The sequence below is a fragment of the Neurospora tetraspora genome (assembly GCF_033439725.1).
Source record: "Neurospora tetraspora strain CBS 560.94 chromosome Unknown B0H65scaffold_9, whole genome shotgun sequence".
Lineage (NCBI taxonomy): Eukaryota > Fungi > Ascomycota > Sordariomycetes > Sordariales > Sordariaceae > Neurospora > Neurospora tetraspora.
Window position 1 is genome coordinate 1349473 of NW_026944391.1, and position 19718 is coordinate 1369190.

General features: G+C 52.1%; 6 protein-coding genes and 1 non-coding gene across 7 annotated transcripts; 4 read left to right on the plus strand and 3 right to left on the minus strand.

Annotated features, from left to right (window-relative positions):
- The first annotated feature begins 252 nt into the window (after positions 1-252).
- Positions 253-2067, plus strand: B0H65DRAFT_339920 (S-adenosyl-L-methionine-dependent methyltransferase). The gene is made up of 2 exons (XM_062823626.1): positions 253-1797; positions 1854-2067. Exons 1-2 carry the CDS (start codon positions 528-530, stop codon positions 1886-1888), a joined length of 1305 nt encoding a protein of 434 aa, XP_062677176.1. The 5' UTR covers positions 253-527; the 3' UTR covers positions 1889-2067.
- Positions 2068-2689: 622 nt separating this feature from the next.
- Positions 2690-5054, plus strand: B0H65DRAFT_339916 (cytochrome P450). The gene is made up of 4 exons (XM_062823625.1): positions 2690-3758; positions 3813-3876; positions 3944-4513; positions 4635-5054. The coding sequence occupies exons 1-4, from the start codon at positions 2908-2910 to the stop codon at positions 4773-4775; spliced, it is 1626 nt and encodes a 541-aa protein (XP_062677177.1). The 5' UTR covers positions 2690-2907; the 3' UTR covers positions 4776-5054.
- Positions 5055-5478: 424 nt separating this feature from the next.
- B0H65DRAFT_446696 (uncharacterized protein) lies at positions 5479-6719 on the plus strand (the record flags this gene model as incomplete). The annotated part of the gene is made up of 4 exons (XM_062825808.1): positions 5479-5631; positions 5869-6118; positions 6470-6471; positions 6570-6719. The coding sequence occupies 4 exons, from the start codon at positions 5479-5481 to the stop codon at positions 6717-6719; spliced, it is 555 nt and encodes a 184-aa protein (XP_062677178.1).
- A 3177-nt stretch (positions 6720-9896) lies between these two features.
- Positions 9897-10629, minus strand: B0H65DRAFT_553342 (uncharacterized protein; the record flags this gene model as incomplete). Its single annotated transcript, XM_062829955.1, has 2 exons — positions 9897-10118; positions 10477-10629. The coding sequence occupies 2 exons, from the start codon at positions 10627-10629 to the stop codon at positions 9897-9899; spliced, it is 375 nt and encodes a 124-aa protein (XP_062677179.1).
- Positions 10630-10723: 94 nt separating this feature from the next.
- B0H65DRAFT_339953 (uncharacterized protein) lies at positions 10724-11737 on the minus strand. The gene has a single exon (XM_062823627.1). It carries the CDS (start codon positions 11413-11415, stop codon positions 10819-10821), a length of 597 nt encoding a protein of 198 aa, XP_062677180.1. The 5' UTR covers positions 11416-11737; the 3' UTR covers positions 10724-10818.
- A 3207-nt stretch (positions 11738-14944) lies between these two features.
- B0H65DRAFT_t456 lies at positions 14945-15043 on the plus strand. The gene has a single exon. It is a non-coding gene; the product is annotated as a tRNA-Ser (tRNA).
- Positions 15044-15696: 653 nt separating this feature from the next.
- On the minus strand, positions 15697-18485 carry B0H65DRAFT_583401 (uncharacterized protein; the record flags this gene model as incomplete). The annotated part of the gene is made up of 3 exons (XM_062830879.1): positions 15697-16607; positions 16917-17029; positions 18304-18485. Coding segments are annotated over 3 exons (1206 nt in total), but the record flags the coding sequence as incomplete, so codon positions are not given.
- Between the last annotated feature and the right edge of the window lie 1233 nt (positions 18486-19718).

Genomic DNA, 19718 nt, shown 5'->3' on the forward strand with positions numbered 1-19718 from the left:
TCTGAGGTCACCATGAAGGCACGTTCCACAGACAGCTGCTGCCATTGGCCAATCAAGTGGAGCCCGTGTCTGGTGCTCAAGGACTTGATCCGAGTGTCGTTCAAAGTGGGGTGATATCGTCACTGCAGTGGGCCGTGCACTAACAGGGAAGGGCCTGTCTCGGGCGACAATCTGTTAACGACGGATGGGCCCGCTGTAGAGCGCTATCTTTGTCATGTGAAGAGAGAACGAATACCTCCAGACAAAGAAATGGTAAACAAGAGATGTGGGATGGAATTATGATGGTGATGAGTAAAAGATGTAGGTGACTGTCGAACATCAGATCCTATTTACAGCTATACCGGCCACAGCAGCTTTTGCACAATACCTCTTACACATAACCCTGTCCATCGTGCTTTTGACCACCACTAACCCTGAGCCGTTGAATCTGCATGCCCCACTGAAAAAATAAACTGCCCAATCGAGACACTTGATGGCCTCACTCTCACTCAATCAACAGTCAACATCACTCCCAAACACCAGCCACCATGTCCGACAACGACTCGATATCAGTCCGCATCTCGGAGGATTGCCCTCCCGAGATCCAGCGCATGCTCACGGCCGCCTGGGCCCACGATTTCGAGACAGTCAAGAAGCTGATCGACACACCCGAAGTCGCGAGAGGCCAGGACCCCAAGACGGGCGAATCTCCCCTGCACGCTGCCATCCGCTCATGCGGTGCTCCTTCTGAGGATGACACTCCCGAGGACCTCGAAAAGGCCAAGGCTACCGTCTCGGAGCTGCTCATGTGGGGTGCCATCTGGAACGATGTCGACAACAACAACGAGACTCCCGGCTGTGTTGCTGCCCGTCTCAACAGGCCTGAGCTGTATGAGCTCTGCGTCAATGCTGGTGTGAGGGCCGAGATGTTGTTTGGTCTGATGGATGGCTATGAGGCTTTGGACAGTGATGATGAGGATGAGGAGATGGCGGAGGGTGAGGAGGCACAGGCTGAGGATGGCGAAGAGGCTCCCGAGCTTGTCGCCGCGGAAGAGGCCGAGGGTGCTCAAAAGGATGAGGCGACTGCTGAGGAAGAGAAGCCCGCTGTCTTCCAGCCGCCTGCAGTTAACCTCGAGGAGCAAGTCACCAGCGACAAGTATCTCCGCTCCACTGTTGCTTACTCGGACGGCAAGCTGGTCGACGACGCCGGCAACGGTGTCATGATGGCCTGGGAAACCGACATTATGCGTCGCAGCGTCGACGCCCTGCTCCCTAACAAGGAGCCCGGCAAGAGGATCCTTAACATCGGCTTTGGCATGGGTATCATCGATGGCATGTTCGCCGAGACCAAGCCGGCCGTCCATCATATCATCGAGGCCCATCCCGAAGTCCTCGAGTACATCTCCACACCCGAGTCCAAGTTCGATTCCACCTGGGAAGAGAGCGGTCCGGCTCCCGGTGCCTACAGAGTCTGGGAGGGCAAGTGGCAGCAGATTGGACTGCAGCTGTTGGAGGAGGGCCATGTCTACGATGCCATCTACTTTGACACCTTCGGCGAGGACTACGGCCAGCTGCGCATGTTCTTCGCCGAGTACATCCCCGGTCTGCTTGACTCCAACGGCATCTTCGGTTTCTTCAACGGACTGGGAGCTGATCGCCAGATTTGCTATGATGTCTACACCAAGGTCGCTGAGATGCACCTGGCTGATGCCGGTCTGGACGTGGAGTGGACGGAGATTCCTGTGGACATGAAGGAGCTGGCGGAGGCCGACAAGGACGGATGGGAGGGTGTTAAGAGGAGGTATTGGACTCTTGATAGTAAGTCCCGGACGTTTAGCTTCCTGTGTTCTGTACTCCTTGCTAACATTTCACAGCATACCGCTTGCCCGTGTGCACGTTCCTCGGATAAGCTTCTTCTTTCTTCTCTCCGTCCAAAATGTCAAAGCCGCGATACCCATTCTCTTCCGTATACAGTCCCACAACCTATGCCATTGTTCACGTTTCTTGCCCGTCGCCCACACCCTGGCTTGTTCTGACCATCCACACATGCGGATGTTTTCAGTCTACTCTTAGCTACATATGCAGCTTCTTTTCAACTGGATTGGCTCATAATCCTAGTATGATCCACAAAGCATATCCGTTAATAATGAGTATTAGCGGTAGTGATGCTCCCTTCGTCCACGAACGAACTTTGCTCCCACCACGCAATTCGGCCAGGTGGTCTACGCGGCTATCGTCTCACGATAAGCATAGTAAGGTATGCACCCTCACTCGGACAGATGCCGGTGATAAATGTAACCGTCCCTGTCAGTATCGGACTGTTCGGCGTTCGCAATCAGTAAGCGCTCTACAGATACCTTCATGTCGACAGGATTTAAAAGCTTGTTTTGTCGACAAGCCGGTACCACCCTAGGCACGGTCCGCGCCTTCTTCTTCGCTATCGCAATCACCTCCACCTTCTCCACCTCCTGAAGCAAGCTAGAAAAAACCATCACTGCTTTGAGAGGCTCGCCGAAACCACTGCAGAAGCGCGCGGGGAACAAACTCCGGCAACAGTTAGTTCGGAGCGACGATCATTTCGCTGGATTGGCCAGTTGCTTGCTGTGGGCCGAGTGGTTCAAGTCTAGTGTAGACAGGCTGTGATGTTTCGTTCGTGCAACCATCGTCAGGGTCCGAACTCCACCATACTACTACCCTACTGACATCCAGCTCACAACACGATGCGGCTACACTAGCTTCTACACGAGACTAGTCGGGACTTACGGGAATGGTGTGCCGGACAGGTGTAAGTCGGGCTTGTGAAAAGGAAAAGTTCATCATGTCTTTTTGTCAGGGAGGGGATATAAAGCATGACGGCTCGGCCTTGAAACTCTCCTGGTCTAGTTCCTCCAGGACAGGGACGACTACAGAGTCGTCAAGTTGCCCAACATGATTCTCCCCACCAAGGCCTCCCTCGGGGGCTTCTTCGACCCTTCTCATCTCACAAATGCATCTCCCAAGACGATCATCCTCATCACCATCTCCCTCCTCGTTGTCTACTACATCACCTCCTCCGTCCTCGCCTGGTACCGCCTGCGTCACTTCGACGGCCCATGGCTCGGCAAATTCTCCTACCTCTGGATCTTCAAGATCATCCACTCGGGCCAAATGGGTGAAGAAGCCCATGCCGCTCAAGACAAGTACGGCGGCGTCGAGCCCGGCTACCCGTCCACCGTGCGCATCGGCCCCTCGGACCTCATGACCACCGAACTCGACCTGATTCGGCGCATGTCCGGCGCGCGCTCGCGCTACGTCCGTTCGAACTGGTACAAGCTCAACCGCCTCGATCCTTATGACGATAACATGTTCAGCACCACCTCTACCACCTACCACGACAAGCTCAAGAGCAAGATGGCTCCCGGCTACTCAGGCAGGGATAACACCGGCGTGGAGAGGGATATCGACTACGTGATCAGCAAGCTTGTCGACAAGATCAGGGCCAAGTACGCTGCCCCCAAGGGGTCGACATCACCAGCGGGGAGGGAAATGTTGGAGTTCGGCCAGATGGTGCAGTATTTCACGCTGGATGTTATCTGCAAGACGGCGTTCCAGATCGAGTTTGATCATATCACCAAGGAGGAGGACGTGTTTGGGTATATCTACATGGTCCACAATCTGGTCTATGCTAACGCCATGGGGGCAACTATCCCCATGGTCGGGAAGATTTTGAGCAATCCGTTGTTCCTGAAGATCTTTGGACCGACGACGAAAGATCCGAGGGGGATGGGGTTGATCATGAAGTGGGTTTCTGTCCTTGTCTCGGCTTGCTTGGGGAGATGACTGACAGGACACAGGGTCGCTCGAGAAATCGTCACCAAACGTTTTGCTCCTGACGCCAAAGACCAGCAGGACATGCTCGTAAGTCTTCCCATTCTCGCTTTCTACCTTTTTCTTCCTCCCCATTAATCTTCTCCAACCGTCACAGGGCTCCTTCATCCGCCGCGGCCTCACCCAACGCCAATGCGAAACCGAATCCATCTTCCAAATCCTCGCCGGCTCCGACACCACCGCTACCGGCATCCGCTCCGGCCTGCTCTACCTCTGCTCCAACCCGCGCGCCTACACGCGTCTACAGCGCGAAATCGACGAAAGCATCGCATCCGGTCTCATCTCCTCCCCTTGCATCACCAACTCCGAATCCCTCTCTTTCCCTTACCTCCAAGCGGTAATCTACGAGTCCCTGCGCATGCGCCCTCCCTTCGACGGACTTCCGTTCAAGATCGTGCCGCCTGAGGGCGATCACACCCGCGACGGAAGATTCATCCCCGGTGGAACGAAGATTACGGCTACGTTTGGCGCGATGCAGAGGAATAAGGAGGTATTTGGCGTCGATAGTGATGTCTGGAGACCGGAGAGGTGGTTGGAGGAGGAGGGGTGTGATGCGGAACGCAGGAGGGAGATGAAGAGCGTGGTGGAGATGGTGTTTGGGTATGGGAGGTGGCAGTGCGCGGGCAAGATGGTGGCGTTGCTGGAGTTGAATAAGATTTTTTGCCAGGTAAGTTTTTTTCCTTTCTGCTTGGGTTGCCGGAGACAAAGGGCAGACGCTAGACGATGAAAGAGTCGCGGGGTCTGCGAATGAAGGGGTGATAACAAAATGCTAATATGGCGTCAAACAGCTCATTCGGAACTTCGATTTCCAACTCGCCAACCCTACGCAACCGTGGAAGAGCCGCAACTATCACATCTTCTTCCATGACGACTTTTACATGACTGTTACGGACAGGCACAGCAAGACGGAGGAAGAGAAGTCTGGCTAGAAGCCTGTCGAGATGGACCAAGAAATACGCAAATGATAATAGTTCAGTTCCACATTTTGTTCCCTTTTCTGATGTCCTTCCTCGCACGCATTCCATTCACGTTGGAGTTCATGATACTGTCCCTCCTCGACTTCCTGCTAGGCCGATGGGCTGCCTCAGACGGCAAAACACCTAGAGCTTCTCAGTCGCTGAGATCTTCCCCACTGTCATCTGTCATTGCCTGTTTACGAGCAGCTGAGCAGGATCCACATCAGAATCGATGTCATCTGTCCCTCACAGTTCGGCCTCCAAGTAACCCATGGGCCATAGCTCCGGAAGCTCTCGCCCAGCTTCCAGTTCCGTTCAAGGAACACGCCCCTATCATCCTTCCACCAAAATCGGGTGCACAACTGTTAGTGTCCACAGACCTCGTACCACACGCCCGAGTCCTCCTCGTAACCCCCAGCTCCCCAACCCCTCAAGCAATGACGTCCACTCTCCGTACATGCTCTCCAGACACCGCCGTCAAAATGACATCTTCAGTCCATGCTTCTCCATCCCACACCTAACGTCCCTATATGAAGGTCACCCTCTCTCTTCATTCCTTCCCACAATTACGTGCTCTCTACTTCCCTCCTCCTTCTTCTTTAGATCTCGTTCCATGCATCATCAGTATCATCACGAACGTCAACAACATCATCAAAACCAAGAACAACATCACAACATGCCGCAGCACGGAAAGAAGCAGGTGCACCAGGAGAACATTGGTCAGCACCCGCACCATAACAGGCACGAGGGCGAGCAGGAGCCTGGATACACCGATCTCGCTCTGGAGGAGGGTCATGATCTGATTTACCGCGCTGAGGAGGAGGCTCATGTATGTTGTTGACCATCCCTATTTTCCCCCCTCTTCCACTCAGTCTTTTCCCATTTTTCGTCTCAATCCCCCATTCGATCGATCTCTTTGATCGCTCGCCCCTGGACATCTGTGTCGAAGCGTGTCCCGTCCACTGCCTCCTTCCCCATGACCTACCTCCTCTCACCCCCATTTAAATGCCCTTCCCAACACCCAGTTATATACCTCATCACACACACACTAACACCCCAATCCCAGATGCACGACGACGAAAAAATGATGCCAAAATCCTCCCAACCCCAGTCCTCCATGTCCTCTAAATCCGCCCAACAGCAAATGGGCAAGCAAGGCGGCATGACCAAGGACATGAAAGCCAAGATGATGCCCGAGGGCGCGTCCCCTCAGCAGAACATGCCCCAGGGTTCGTCGTCTTCCGGCGGTGGCATGGGTGGCTCCTCTGGCATGGGTGGTATGGGCCAGCAGCAAAGTATGGAGGGGTCTGGCGGCAGTAAGCAAGGAATGGGTCAGAAGATGGGGGAAGATATGAAGAAGGGGATGGAGGGGATGGGGAAGAAGATGGGCGAGATGAAGGAGGGGATGAAGGAGGGGATGGGGATGGGGAAGAAGTGAATAGAGGAAAAGTGGAGGGGGGGAGATCTGAGGGAGGGGAGGATGATGGTCAGAGGAGAGAGGGGGATGATGAGACAGATTGGGAGGGGGCTGGTTTGTGGGCTTTGGTATTAGGTGGTGGGTGATTGGTGTTTGGTGGGAGTGTAAGTGATAAAAGTGTATATACATGACATGACTTGAACTCGATGGTGATAGTTATGTGGATGTTCAGCCGTCCGTGTTGCTTTAGAGGTATGTTTGACTGTGATGCGATATCGACGGGGACATATCCCGGGGCTCACGTTGTCTCCTCAGCCCCGTTTCTTTTTGGTTGGGATGACGTACACTAGGGCAGCAATCCCGGCCCGTGGTCAATTCGCAACGGAAGGCGCGACGAGGGTCCTTCCGCCCTCATTATCGGACACTGCACCGATCAGAGCACATTATGCCCCTTGATGATCTTGATCATCTGTTTCGAAGCCAGGCAGCCCCCGGATTGACAGCGCGAGGAAAGGATGCCAATCTCGCGCTCAAGTCAACGAATAGGTACATTTGAGCTTGTGATGAGCTACGGATGAGTGTCCAATAAGCACAAACAGTCAAACCTCACCTTCTATGCAATAAAGCAGCAAAGGTACAACATGATATCTCGCAAGAACAAAGAAGCAACAAAAAGATTAGATGAACACCGCAGCAAAGTAGAGAGACGAAACGCAAAATGAAAGCAAAAGGACACAAAAAGGGTGCTGGTAAATGTTTGGATGCCGCTGCCCGGAGTCGAACCTGGGACCTGCTTTTCGGCTCTCACCGGCCTTACCTAGACTTGGGCTTCGCTTAATCGTCGTGTGCTACCATTATACCACGGGGCTATTTACCAGCAAGATGTGTTGCGCAAGGGTCCAGAAGAAACGCTGATATTCCACTTTCACGAAGCGCAACCAACTCAGGAGAGGTAGTAATACTTTCAACTGAACCCACCGACCATGAAAGGCGTCACCAAAGTGCAATTGTCATGGTGCCGGAAGACCGCTTTCACCAATTATCGAACCTGGCAAGTTCGGCACTCAAAGTGGTCTCTATCGTTGCGGCGGTGCATGTGCACTTTGGGGACACATCGTCGTCCGTCACAGACTCACAGCAACGAACCTCGCTTGATATGAACAAAGCCAGTGCAGTCCTTTTCCAAAAGAGAACGGAAAAAAAAACAGACAGGCAGACGGCGTGCCCGAAAAGGACAAAAAAAGAGTGCTGGTAAATGTTGGAGTGCCACTGCCCGGAGTCGAACCTGGGACGTGTCGTTGGTCCGCTGACCGCCTGCCTTACCTGGGCTTGGGACGTTGCTTCTCATGACGTGTGCTACCGTTACACCACGGGGCCATTTACCAGCGAGTTGGTTGTTGGATGCAAGTGCCGGAAGGGAAAGTTATATACCCCTTGCCCTCGTCCGAACTTTCGCAATGTTCATTCACTCCTTTCCGGACCATCCAGTTTTTCCCATTCTTCATCGCTGATTGACTTAATGGCCCAAAGTTGCTTCGCAAACGCCAGGGCTGCCGCATTGCAGCAGAGTACAACCAAACTGTTAATCCGAACAGAACAACCCTATACTCAGTCTAAGCTACAACGTTCAACCTTGGCTTGTGGTACGAGTCACAGTAAGAACAAACTGAACATATTATTGGGAAACCCTCCCCGCACCCTGTCGTTTCTTACACGTACCCTGTGTCCTAAGGTCCCCCCGGAGTTTTTCACCCAATTTCAACCAACCCTCTTGGAAAAGACGTTGGGATTGGAGTTCGGAGTATTACGTCCTCTCTCTCAACCTTTATTTCACTTTGAGACCCCTCATAGAGACTGTTTGCGAGTCAGTTGCAAAGGGCGGCGTTGTGAATGCAAACTAGGTACTAACTCGCGAAGAGCAGGGTCGAAATAAGTAGTACTATGAAGATAAAGGGGGAGGTATATAGGAATAATCTTATTAATGCTCTTATACGAGCTTTGAGGGTTTAACATGGCCATAGTGGTTGATGATGGTGGAAAGTCTCAAAATTTATAGGGTACGTCTAGGAAACGACAGGGTGCGGTGAGGTTATCCCATATTATTACTTCTTTCCTTCTTACTTTTCTTTCTCCTCTCGAATAGCTCTTTTGTGGGCGGGCCAGGAAAACCACCAAAAGTTCCCCACGAAATGAGCACATGTGATGACTGCGAGGGCCGAGCCCAAAATACCAAAACCAAAGGTGGTGTTCTCTCGGGGGCATATCCAAAAGAGCCTTTAGCTTCGGCAGCACATTAAATGCCTCCCTCAACTTGTCCACAATAAACGGTAGCTCACTCAACATGTTTCTGAGCGAACTTGACGAAGAACCGATGCCACGGTGTGCTGGGGTGGTTCTCGGTAGCAGTTCCCGCAACTACTGGCGAGAGCTCATGGTGTATCTGACAGCGAAAATACATATCTTTCAGTTTTCATTCTCCCCGTCATCGGAATAGCGGTCACACTCACCCAGAAGTAATTCCGACAGCTGCCTCACCGCCCCTATCGTCTGACATGGTCTTGGGCGTCTTGAATTCTTATGCAAGCTGGCGACGGTTTCTATGCCCTTGCGAGATGGCGCGGCGATATCGACGTGGCGGCTGGAATGAATGTGGTAAGCTAGATCTCCAGGATCGGACGCTGAAGTCATTTCTTTCCAATTTGTCCTCTGCTGGATGTTGAGGGCAGGGTTGCCAAGATGATGCGACCGATCTCTCCGATGGCTTCCACTTCCTTGTGAGTCATCGGTTGTCCGAGCCATGTGACAGGGGCAGCCAAATAGCTTTGCACGCTGTCGAAGCTGAGGTCTTTGGGAGGTTTGTGTTTGAGGGCTCATCGGCTTTCTTCTCGGCAGTTTCCTCTTCAACGGCAGACTCCTCTGTCGGCAGTTCCTCATCCGCTGGCTCTATGCCGCTCAGCCACTCCTCAATCACAGCCTTGTTCTCGTCCAACATAAACTGCTGTCCCAGGCTTCGCTCGAGGTACCGCAGCCATGGATGGCCAAACTCAACAAGTCTCTGCCCGTGGTATTGGGTTACGGAAAACTTGTACGCCGTAGACTTTGGACTGTGACGCCTTTCCTCTGGACGTTGTCGCCTTTTCTTTGTACTTTATCTCTTTTCCTCTGGACTTTTTGGCCTTTTCTCTGGACAAAACGAGGACGGGATGGCAAAGTAGAGGCTCCTCACTGATCAAGAACAGGAACAAGGAAGGAGCAAAAGTAAAGAAGTTTGCTTTGATTTGGGGTTAAAAGAACGAACTACATTAACTAGCCCTCAGTAGGAAGAAGCTACGGTTGAAGCTCCTAACCAAACACCGCGAAGCAGATTGGCATAAGGTCCCAGCAGCATCCAGGGGTCGGAGAACGTCGCTTCGGGAGCGGTCCAGGAGCATTGAAAGAGAAAATCCATAACAAAATAAACCAATAGAGAAAATCTGATGCCGACGCTGCTCATCCAGCGGGAGCGAACCATGGTGGAAACTCGTCCAAAGTGGGCATGCGGGCCTCAGCCGAATGTCTCTGATATTGTGGCCTCTCCCAAGGACTTCTCTCTCGCGGTCTGAGCTAGAGTCTGAGCCGCTTGACGTCTTTGCTGAAAGGCCATTGCTTCGCGACGTTGGCGTCCTTGTTCGGAGATATCATGTCTTTGCTGACGGTCTGCCGAGCTGCATGGGCGTGGTGAAGACGCCATCGGCTCCGCCGAGAAGGACCTTCTTGTCGGAGCCGTCGAGGGTGAAGGACATGAGCGAACCGTCCATGTCGTTGACGTCGGCGCCCATGTTGGTCCAGTACATCCTGTTGGCGGAGGGGTCGACGTCGATGCCATCGGGGGCGGAGAGGCCAGTGACGAGCGACTTTCGCTGGAGACCGGAAAAACAGAAGAAACGAAAGAAAGAAAAAAAACCAACGCTCTTCCCGGTCAGTTGATCACATCATGAAAGTTCATGTTTGGGTTCCCTTGGTCCTGGTCCCGTCGCGTCCGCGTAGGACGGCGGCGGTCCGTTCGTAACTTTTGGAGCCGGATCCGCGTAAGAGGGTCGTCCATCTGTAACGTTGAGGGCCGGAGGGGCTGCCGTCAGAATATGGCCCTTCATGCATGGGTGGCCTGCACGGGTGGCCTAGACCGCACTGGGCGGCCCAGAATAGAATCGTGGCTGTATCTGTAGAATTGGTGCCCTCTGAATATCGGCCAGACGATGATGAACAAGAGAGCCAAACACAAGAAATGGACCAGATGTCGTTGGAGCCGTTGGGCGGCTGGTTGGGTGAGTCGAGGCGGAGGATCTTGCCGTTGGCGAAGATGCCGGCTTGGGAGGGGTAGAAGGGGGAGTCGGAGCTGACACCGACGTCGAGGAAGAAGATGGGGGGCATCTTGATCTATCAGAGGGCGCTGGGCAGCAAGGAAGACACACAACACTCGTCGCAATGTTGTACGTAGGGCACCCTAGGGCCTATTGAGAATCCGTTCATATACATCCTCCACTGTCCTCGGAAGCTTTTCGATAGCAGTCTTAAACCCTTGAACTATCCCCTTCAAGGCATCGCTTAAGACGAGGGTCTTCAAATGGTCGAAGACGAGATAAACCCAGAGATAGGTGCAATACTTCGTCTTATCAAATTCCGCCCACAGGGTATCCTTAAATTAATCTTGGAGTTGGTACTTAAGTACGAATTAATCGACGCGAACTTGAATAACACGATTAATCTCCGTACTGATCTGGTCCGATTGATCTTCCTTTTCCCCCGGGATTGCTTCTCGGTGGTCGGGGAGGGCGCGGGAGAACCGTCTTCCTCAATCACGGGAAGATGGGGTCCGAAAACTGGGGGAGAAGGCCGAGTTTCGGAAATCCTTGGCTCAACAGTCTCCCGCCTTTGGGCAGGGCGTTTATCCTTAGGGGCGTCCGGGGGCTCGCTGAGACTTCTATGGACAGCATTTCTGACCTCCTGGTGGAGTTTGTTCATAATTCCATCTGTCTTCGCGGGAAGCAAATCCTCTTGGCTGTAAATGGTAGTCTGTCGTCGCCACAGCCCGGCGGCATAGTCGGCGATAGCCGCGCTCAATGTGGAGCACCGAGGCAACCAGTGAAGTTGTACCTTACAGCGGTTGTCTCTAAGGTAGTGTGAGTACCAGTTTATAGTACAAACTATAGGGTGCATGATATTGTCCTTCACATCAGGTGTCTCGCTCGGAGGTGGATAGTCCCGGATTCGTCTTAACAGATCCTGTGAATCTGAAAAGATTCGAACCGTTGCCGAGTAAGGAGCGTAGTTGTCGACTATCTTTTCGACCTCGCCGAGACATTGAGCGACGGCCGCCCCTTCCGCATGCTCTGGCCCAAAGACCTGGCGGGAATGCCATATCGTCCACGTCGAGACTGAGGACGAGTAGTTTTGCCTTAGGTTTAAAACCTTTCATGGCGTCCGACGCTTTTGAGAGGGTGCGGGTAAGGCATTCGTCACTCGGTTCGTAGGGGTCTCGGAAAACGACAGCGTACCCCCCGTTTGTTCAGGACAACATGGTAGCGTAGTTATTGTTGGAGCATGATCCGTCGCACCAGAAGATCGTGAACTGAGGGTTGTGGTCAACAAAGAGATCGAGCTGTGACTTGGAATTGAGAGACGGCGTGTTTGCAAGATCCGTTGGTATTTTGTTCGGATAGCGGCCTGATCCATCTACAAACGAAGTGAATATGGATTCTTCGCCGTTGAGCAAACGGGTCTCTTCTGTCCAGAGAGAATGAGATCCTGTCGTCGGGAATGGGGGTCAGTGATATGCTTGAACGCGGGATTCTGAACATAGACTACATAGTGCCTACCTTGACTGCGACATCTTGGGAATCTTGAGGAGCCGGAGTAGGGTTTGGGTGCTCGTTTGCCCTGATTGGCAGGATCCGGACGTTCTTGGGGGAACTTTGCTTCAACCGCTTGTCCCTGTGACTTTCCGTCGAAAGTTCCGGAGACAAGGACCGTTTAAGGGAAGGCATTATGGCGGGAATCAGTCGTGGAAAAGATGGATCGCAGCAACGTGTGTGTCTGCCTAGCGGAAAGTCCCAAACCAGGTTGGTCGCAGGTGAGCTATCAGTCGGCTGAATGGCACTGAGTACAAGCATATCTGTTAGCAAATATCCACGCAAGAAAGCCATACAGTGTCTTGGAGCAGAGGCGTTTGGGAGAAAGGACCGAGACTTACATAGAACAGAGAATACTGCGAGGAGAAGAGAAAAAAAGCATGAGAAAGGTCAACTGTTGCGATCAACCGGTTGATGACGAGAATGGGACAGGGAAAAGGCAGTGGTTTTGTGGACGCGAGCAGGAACAGAGAACGAGCCGTAGCGGAAATGTCGTCGGGGTTGGTGGTGTGATTTCGGTTGTGATGAGAGACAGAAAGTTTGGGAGCGCGGGAAGTTTGTTGGGGCGTAAGGTCAGAAGGCTGGAGTTCTCCAGGACTGAGACGATGTGAACTTGAGTGGGAAGATGATTCAATGGTGGCTTGGTTGGATGAAGAGGAGAAGGGGGGCCACACCCTGTTAAATACTTGGGGAGATGGAACTTTGGATGGATGCAGCTTCTAAATGACACAGGCCTTACCGCCCGCTGTTGCGAATATTTTCCAGCCGGTGAGGGGCGTGATTGGACATGACGCTTTGCACTCACCTCACTCTCGGTTTCAACTCCAGCGAAGGAGCGCCTATCTGGCCGAGAAACTCCCTGCAGGCACGCACAAAGGACGGTGGAGTCAAGTTGCGATTGCAACATCGCGCACGTTTCTAGAGGTAGGTTTCCAAAAGGGAGGATCTGTCCTGAGTAAAGACGGGCGCAACCACTCGCTAGATGTGCAAACAGAGCGGTGTCAACTATGAACTTCATTGCAAGAGGAAGTCGCTGTTGAGAAACCGAGAAGACCGCGGGGTAGACTCCATGGCGAACATTGAATGTCGTCGAATGCGGGGCATGTGCCAAGCCCACAAGCGCGATAAGCGCAGCACACAAACGCTATCGATAACGTGTATGAGCGCACCACCAATCAATGAAAACATCATGCATCTTGGCGACGGCATACCCCACCAAGTTAAGCGACACCGTTATTTACATCGTGAGCGCCGAAAAAGGGGTTGGTAGAATGAGAAGGTGCAAACTTGATGGCAAGGTAAATGCTCTATTGGCTGCTAGTAGGGGAGGAAAGACAACGCTGCCAAGCCAGGTCTAGATACCTTCCAAATGGAAAATCCGATCCGGATGCACCTTCCACACATAACAAAGTGCGTGCGTCTGGGATGCTGGCTGAGGGCATGGTCGGGTCGGGTGGGCAAGTGGGTCACCAACGGTTCCGACTTCCCATGGATGTCCTCGCGGCAAACATTCCGGTTTAGTTCACGGGAGGAAGGCCGAAGATGCAAGAGACTAAGAAAGATTAGTTCATTATGTGGAAGGAACAAAGCATGAGTGATGCGACAGAAGCGTACATTCCACGATGCACAAGCAGGTGCAGAGGATGGAGAATGTTGTGTTTTGCGGTCGACCTTCCTTCAAACATTGAGATGTTCCCAATCAAATCAAACCTGCCCCTGGCATGGCTAGCGGGATGTGAAATTGCAACTGAAGTGTCGCTGTTTGTAATCCCCCAACCGCTCTACCTAGTATGAGTGTCGGTTCCAGTGGGTCGGGTACCCCTCATTGCCTCCTTCCCGTGACTCGCCTACCACCCGGGCCGCTACCCCGCGCTGAACCTACCTGCAAACCAAGAAAGGTGCCCTTGGGGTACATAAGTTCCCTTAACTGGCCCTCTTTCCGTGGTTGGCTCGGTGGTGTAAATGGCAACATCCCTGAGGTGGAATGATTTCACTTCTGATTGAGGTCCTTGAGGAAGATACGGGTTCGAATCCTGAACGGGACAACCATACTTCTTTTTTGCACTTTCTCTATACGTCGCGATCAAACCATGGATGTTCCTCCCTTTCTGGCGACAAGGAAGTTCTTCTTTGTCTTTCATTTTGGTCGTGGAACATTGCATCCCTCTCTCCTGATGTTTATAAGCACCCCTTCTTCTTGCAGCAACCTCTCAGAGTGCTTCCACTAACATCATGGAACAAAAAGGTGGTGCCAGTGAGCAATTGCCAACAGGCACAACACAAGTTTTCACTTTTCAATGTAACCTCAATTACCGTGAAAGGAAGTGCATGTTGCCTCAACAAACTGGAAGCTGGGGGGTGGTTCCCAGAACAGAGTAGGTGCACACGGACTCAGTGTGAAAGAGCGCTCCAGAATGTACTGTTTCTTGAAAGCCGCCTGGCCGGATAGCAAAATGAACAAGCCACCAGGGAAGCAGCAATAAACATGGACTCTAAGATGAAGCTGAGCAACAGAAAAGATCATTACGATTGCGTACCGCAAGCTTTCCATCTTGGAGTCGGAAATAATTCCTTTCTCAACGTTGAGAATGAGACCTGCAGGCTCAAAGCTAGTGACGTGTTTGAGTGAAGTTGTGCTCCCCGCCATCCCTTCATCACTGCCGGTAGGCTATCGCTGGGTATAAGCGCTTATCGCCACCGCCTTGCTTATCGGTTAGCCCTCCTTCCCCTTCCTTCCTGCGGCGCCCGCTTGCCCGCCCACCCCGCGGCAAACCTGCCTGCAAACAAGGAAGGCGCGATTGGGGTATATAAGTCCCCCCTCCAAGCTATCTTTCCGTGGTTCGTTGGTGTAATGGATAACATTCCCGGCCTTGAATGATTCTAGGTCTGCGTACGCGTCTCAGAGGAGGACATCGGTTCGAATCCGATACGGGCCACACTTTTTTTTGCACTTTTGACTCTTTGTAGCTTTTTGTTCTTTGCTTGTGCTTTCTTGTTCTTTTCCACCATGTAACTCACTCAATCAAGCTGCTAGAGTCGAAACCTGCAGGCCAGATTTCGACGTGCTGCATGCAACTAAGGTAAGCAGTGATGTGCTGCAACCAAGCCTAAATGAAGGGCGAGGGGTTAACGTCTGAAAACGTACAAGATCCCTCCCACACAACCAAGTCGATGGATGTCTCATTCGTTAATGGAAGCAATTATCCTTCGTCATCGAGCCCCGAACGCCTGAATACCCATCGAAAGATTTGTCAGTTTGGGGCATTTCTTTGATGAAGAAAGCCTGGCCTTGATCTTAACATGTTGGTTGATTCGGTTACGGAGATTCAGGTTTTTCTAAGTGTACTCACGGGCATGTATTTCACGATGGCATAGCAGCGCTTAGGAGGTGTTGGCACAGGTCTCATTCGGAATGTCTCTTCGGAATACAAAAGCTAACAAAGACAAACAAACCACCAGACACTGCCCTGCAAACGATTTTTGACGAAGCAAATATGGCGCACCACGAACACTACATTAGTAGGACATCCCAATCCCCAAACTCCAACACCGATCAAGCCGCACATTACCAACCATCAACCTAGTTACGAGGCGCAGGAGTTCTGCGCTCACGAACCACGGCACCAATCTGCTCATTCAACATGTTTAAGATTCCATCTCTCCGAAAAAAGGGCACGTTCCGCTGATTGAAGCCCTCGGGATTAACACCTCGAGAATGCACACCCGCTGCGTCATCCGCCAGCTCCGGCCCGATTGCACACCTCCGAGGATTCCAACGCACCGTCAGCTTACCGCCCATGATCTTCAAGCGGTGCGACAACCAGACGATTGCTCGCAAGATAGGCTCCGTGTGTCTAAAAGAGAACCTGTCCTGCCTGTGGTTCAACCCCCGCGTGATTCGGTCCCAGCACTCCATCGAATCCGTAAAAATCTGCACCTCGGCTGTAGGAGGGCGGTGCTGGCCCATCAAACCGACCGAAGTGTCCAAGGACTGGGCGATGGCGGCCATTTCGGCTTCGGCGCTGGAATACGTCTTGTGGTGAGACCAGGAACGGACTTCAAACCCAGACACCGATCCGTTGCCGTCTTGGTTGTTGGCGGCGGCGGCGGCCCATGGGTTCCGAAGCACAACTCCGTAACCCCCATTGGTACCCTCCCACGCCATCAACGGTGTCACCCTGCTCGAGCCATCGCAGAAGATGATAATCTGCGGGACGTTGTTAACCCAAAGAGGAGAAGTGCAAGCTCGTTCTGCGATGAATTGGGCATCAGGGCGAGGATTGATGACCAATGTGCCGACGAAGTCCCGCGTCTCCTGTGCGCAGAGGGCAACGCGGTAATCGATGGAGGGCGTTGGAGAGCGCGGGGACCGCTCGCGCTCGTCCTCACTGTCGCCAGTGAGGTCGACGACCTCGATGGCCTTGAGCTCAGGCGAAGGGCTTCGGAGAGGCGGCGCGGCTGGAGACGGGGCTGAAGGTAAAGCTACAGCCATAGCTGTGGCTGGTGCTGGCTCGGGTGAATGTACCGGGAGAGAACTGGAGGCAGCCGGGTTGACCTCGATCGCAGCAGGGGGGTTTTGCGAGACTGGCGTAGCCTGGCGCAAATCGAAAAGCTCTCCGCTCTCAACGGCGGGAAGTTCCCGCTCGTCAGCCTCGCGAGGTCCATTCTTGTTGGAGGCGGGGTCAGCCACGGGCGCAGGATTGTTGGCATTCGATGCCTCTTCTTCTTTGACTTCAGGCACAGGAGTCTTCAACGCTGGGGCGGGCGGGCGCGAAGCGGGAGGAGCTTCAATCTTGACTTTGGTATCACCCTCCAGACCAGCAAGAAGCTCACCGGCTTCTTCTTCAATGCTATGCAGCATGTCGTTGATCTCGTCGTCATCCGAGTCACCAGTCAGATCAATAACATGGTGATCATTCGACCTCGCTCTCTTGCGGTCATGCCCGCCGGACCTAGGAGACGGGCTCCGACTAGGAGCGCTGCGTTTCAGAGCGCTCAAAGGCATGGTTATGTACGAATCTACCTGGATAAAGAGATCGTCAGGTTAGCTGGCTAGTATTAGGGTTAACAGGAGTTGAATTCAAGGTGAACTAACGCGTCGGGAGACAAAATAAACGTGTTTCAATATGCGAAGCAGAGGTTTCTGTGTTTTCCAAACAGATATGCGAATGGACGAAAGGATGGTGCTGCGTGAGGAAAGAAAAAAAAAGTTGTAACGCGTGCCCCGCGTGGAGAAGAGCTAACGCGGAGAGAGGGGGGGATAATACCGGTATACAGCAGGCAGAATTACGGATTTGTTTCAGAGTAACAAACAGAAAACTATAAGTTTGGACGACTGGAAATTACCACTTACCTGACCGGTCGTCGACATTTTGGCACATTAGTACCAAGTATGCCATTGCAAACCTCTGAAGGCCATGACCCCTCGTTGAGGGGTTTGGACATTGCAGAAGGTCATAACCGAGTTCATGGACTGCTGGAAAAGAATTGGAAAATAAGGTGGTGGAAAAGCCTCAAGTGAGGACTAAGGTACCTTATCAAAGAGGTCAAGTATGATGTAGGCCCGAATGACCAGGGCCACAATATCAACTCATATTCCGCCTTCTCCGGTCACTCCTTCCTCTTGTTCGGACTGTGAGGGCGCTTAATATCGTGCGGCATATTGGGAGAAGTTGCTCCCCAAGAAGCGTGATGGACGAGCTGTAGTTGGGATACTCCCCGTCGCTCTTTCTCTTTAAAAGTTCTAGTCGTTCATTCCGTCACAATTCTGCATTTGACTCTCCTTAAAAAACGGTGCTTTTGTCCATCTGCGGCTTGTATTACTTTCCTTATCACTCCTCCGCTTCAGTAGAGGCCTTTCCAGTCAGTGGTTTTATCATCCCTACAAGTCTTGAGTTTTCACTTAGCCTCGCAGTGCTCTGACACATCGACATCACAGTTCGAGAAGACAACAAAAGGCTGGTGCCAATACACATTGTGGGTATCCCTTGGATTTCCGTGGGCTAAACAAGCTGGTACTCTAGACATGGATCTTCTAGTCTTAAAGCACGGTGTCTCACTTAAAGTTGCAGTTCCCATGCTCCTCCATCATGCGATTTCCTCACCTGGGGGTTTGTAACTTTTGTGACGCTTCACTCTATCTGAAAGATGCCCTGCTGTTGCATCGTGCAAGTCGTGTATCATCTAGATTCTCTACTTTGAGGATGATTCTAATCTCATTACCGTATTTTGATCGTCTTCATCGTCTTCCGGGTCTCCGGTTAGGTCAATAACCGGATCACCATTGAACTTCGGCCGCTTGGGATTATGTCCGCCAGACCTGGGCGACTGGCTCCGACTTGGAGGGCTGCGTTTGGATTTCAGTTCGCTTGAAGACATCGTTGCTGCGTGCAAATAGGCCTGGATGAAGACAATGCTAGCTTATTGGATAGTGACTTTGTTAAAGGGAACTCAGGCGTTCTTTGCGTAGGAGAACGCTAAAATTTCAGACAGCAAGGAGTCCCTTTTCTGACAGAACGTACTAGTTATACCCAAGTAACCGGGGCGATGAACTCTGTATGCGTTCTGGACGTTGTTGTATGCCTGAAGATGCCAACAAAAACGCGTTAGGAGATTTGAAGGAGAAAATTATGTGGTTCCAAACATATCGGCGAATGGACATAAGGGTGCTGTTTTGGGAAAGATGAAAAAACTCGTGACGCGTTCGCGTTGAGGCAAGCAACTGACAAAGAGAACTCGAGGCAGATGTCGCCGGAAAGATAAGAGAATACCTACTACGGTAGGCAAAAATGGCATTCGTTTCAGGTCACCGAACCTAGGGTAGCGAGTGGGGATGAAATCATCACTCACTGAATCTGAACGAACATCAACATCGATCTCGGCACATCGGCATGCGACTGCGAGCCTATATCTGTCATAACATAGTATCGCAGCGTTCATTTATTATGGGAAGGGGATTCTTTTCTATCGCTCTTCCTTTTATTCAAGTTCTAACACAGATCACGAGTTTAGCTCGCCTCCCGTGCCTCCCAAGAAGACCAAAGCTGATGGGAATTCGGTCAGGTTCGCCTCGGGTGAATCCGATACCAACGACGACTTCCTGGCTACTACCAAGGCCAAAAGCGCGTCAGAAAGGTCAAAAGTGACCACGAACCACTTGCTAACAAGTTGACCAGCCCGCAGACAATGCATAGGTACGGTATTGTCGCAATCAAATCCGAAGGCTCGCCAACATCTTCAAAGCTTCCCTTCGGCCGCGTCCAATTCCGACACAGATCACAGCGGTGAAGCGTGCAAAGACACAATATAAGACGCCAAAAAAAGATGAAAAGGTTACCCACAGTCATATTACGTTTCTAAAGGCACACATATTTTCAGAAACTTCCAAGCCTTTCGTCGCAACTTTCTTACATAAACTCCAAAACTGTGACAAGCGTAGCAAAGCGAAGGCGAGGTGCTGGAATGACTACGTTCTTTGGCTACCTAGACGGAAGAGAACAAATAAAAGAAGGAGGAAACCCCAAAGAGGAATGCTACGCTAGATAGGAAGGACAGGGTTTTATACCCACGACCTCTTAAAAGCGGGAAGGCTCCAGATTCACACCGGACACA